Genomic DNA, 1,115 nt, shown 5'->3' with positions numbered 1-1,115 from the left:
CGGCGCGGCCCGAAGGCGCGCAGAGCGCTGCCCCGCCTGGGCGGGCCCGGTGGCGCCGGGGTGCGCCGGCGGCGTGGAGGCGGCGGCGGCGGCGGCGGCCGGCGGGGCGCCGGCGGGCAGGGCGCGCAGCGAATCGGGGATGAGGCTGTCGAGGCTCTCGTTGGCCTGCTGGCGGCGCAGCGCCACCTGGGCGGCCATGACCCGCTGCCGCTCGATGATCAGGATGCACTTCTCGCACGTGCAGTCCTTGAAGCGGCAGTAGCGCTTGTGGCCCTTCAGCCAGGACAGCACGCCGTGGTTGCGGCAGCGCGCGCACTTGGGCGTCCGCTGCAGGGGCGCCCGGGCCGGCTGGGCCACCGGGCCGCCCATGTACAGGTAGGGCGAGCCGTAGCCGTTCATGGCGCACCGCCGCGCCCGCAGCCGGGTGCCCGCCGCCTCCGCCGCCGCTACGGCAGCCGCCGCCTCCACCGCCCGCGCCACATGGCCCGCCCAGGCGGGGCAGCGCTCTGCGCGCCTTCGGGCCGCGCCGCGAGAGCCGCTCCGCCAGCGCACGACTCGCCGCCTCGCCGCCCGCCTCTCCGGCCGCGCTCCTCCCCTCCACTGAGGGAGCTGCGCCGCTCGCCGCCTCGCTCCCGGGCACCACTCTCCGCCCTCTCGCTCCTCGCCGCTCCTTCCCGCAGGAGGAGAGCAGCCAAAGGACGGCGGAACGGGGCGGGACGGGGCTTGCCTTGTCCTCTCTCCTCCCCTTCTGCGAGGGAGATGGACTCGCCCATCGCCCCCTCCCCTCTCCCGCTTTTTCTCAGCAGCCCCCAGCCTTCCTAGGAAGCTTGCCAGGGAGGCAATTAATGGGAAGAACCCATCTTAGTGGGGCGGGGGGAAAGGGCTCTATGCCTTCCTCCATAAGTGTGTATCGTACGGGAGAATCGGCTTCGGCTTACTCGGTATGTGTGTGTGCGGGGGGGGGGGATGTGCGGCCGTCCTATTATCCCCCACTACATACACCAAGGTTGATGGGCGTTGTAGGCCAAAACATCTGGAAGGCCACAATTTACTGGGTCAACTCCCTGCTCAGAGGCAACAGTTGGGAAGAAATTCCCTAACTGAGACGCGCTCGC

At 71.0% G+C, this 1,115-nt stretch overlaps 1 protein-coding gene across 1 annotated transcript in view; it reads right to left on the bottom strand.

Annotated features, from left to right (window-relative positions):
• The window catches only part of DMRT3 (doublesex and mab-3 related transcription factor 3), a 15,094-nt gene extending 14,695 nt beyond the window's left edge, over positions 1-399 (bottom strand). Inside the window, 1 exon segment of the mRNA XM_044446388.1 lies at positions 67-399. Within this exon segment, the coding sequence (XP_044302323.1) occupies positions 67-399 (333 nt within the window).
• Between the last annotated feature and the right edge of the window lie 716 nt (positions 400-1,115).

The sequence above is a fragment of the Varanus komodoensis genome, unplaced genomic scaffold (genome assembly GCF_004798865.1).
Source record: "Varanus komodoensis strain SLA01 unplaced genomic scaffold, ASM479886v1 scaffold5, whole genome shotgun sequence".
In the NCBI taxonomy this organism is placed as follows: Eukaryota; Metazoa; Chordata; class Lepidosauria; order Squamata; family Varanidae; genus Varanus; species Varanus komodoensis.
Note: the sequence above shows the minus strand (reverse complement) of the source record. Positions and strands in the feature narration are given on the sequence as shown.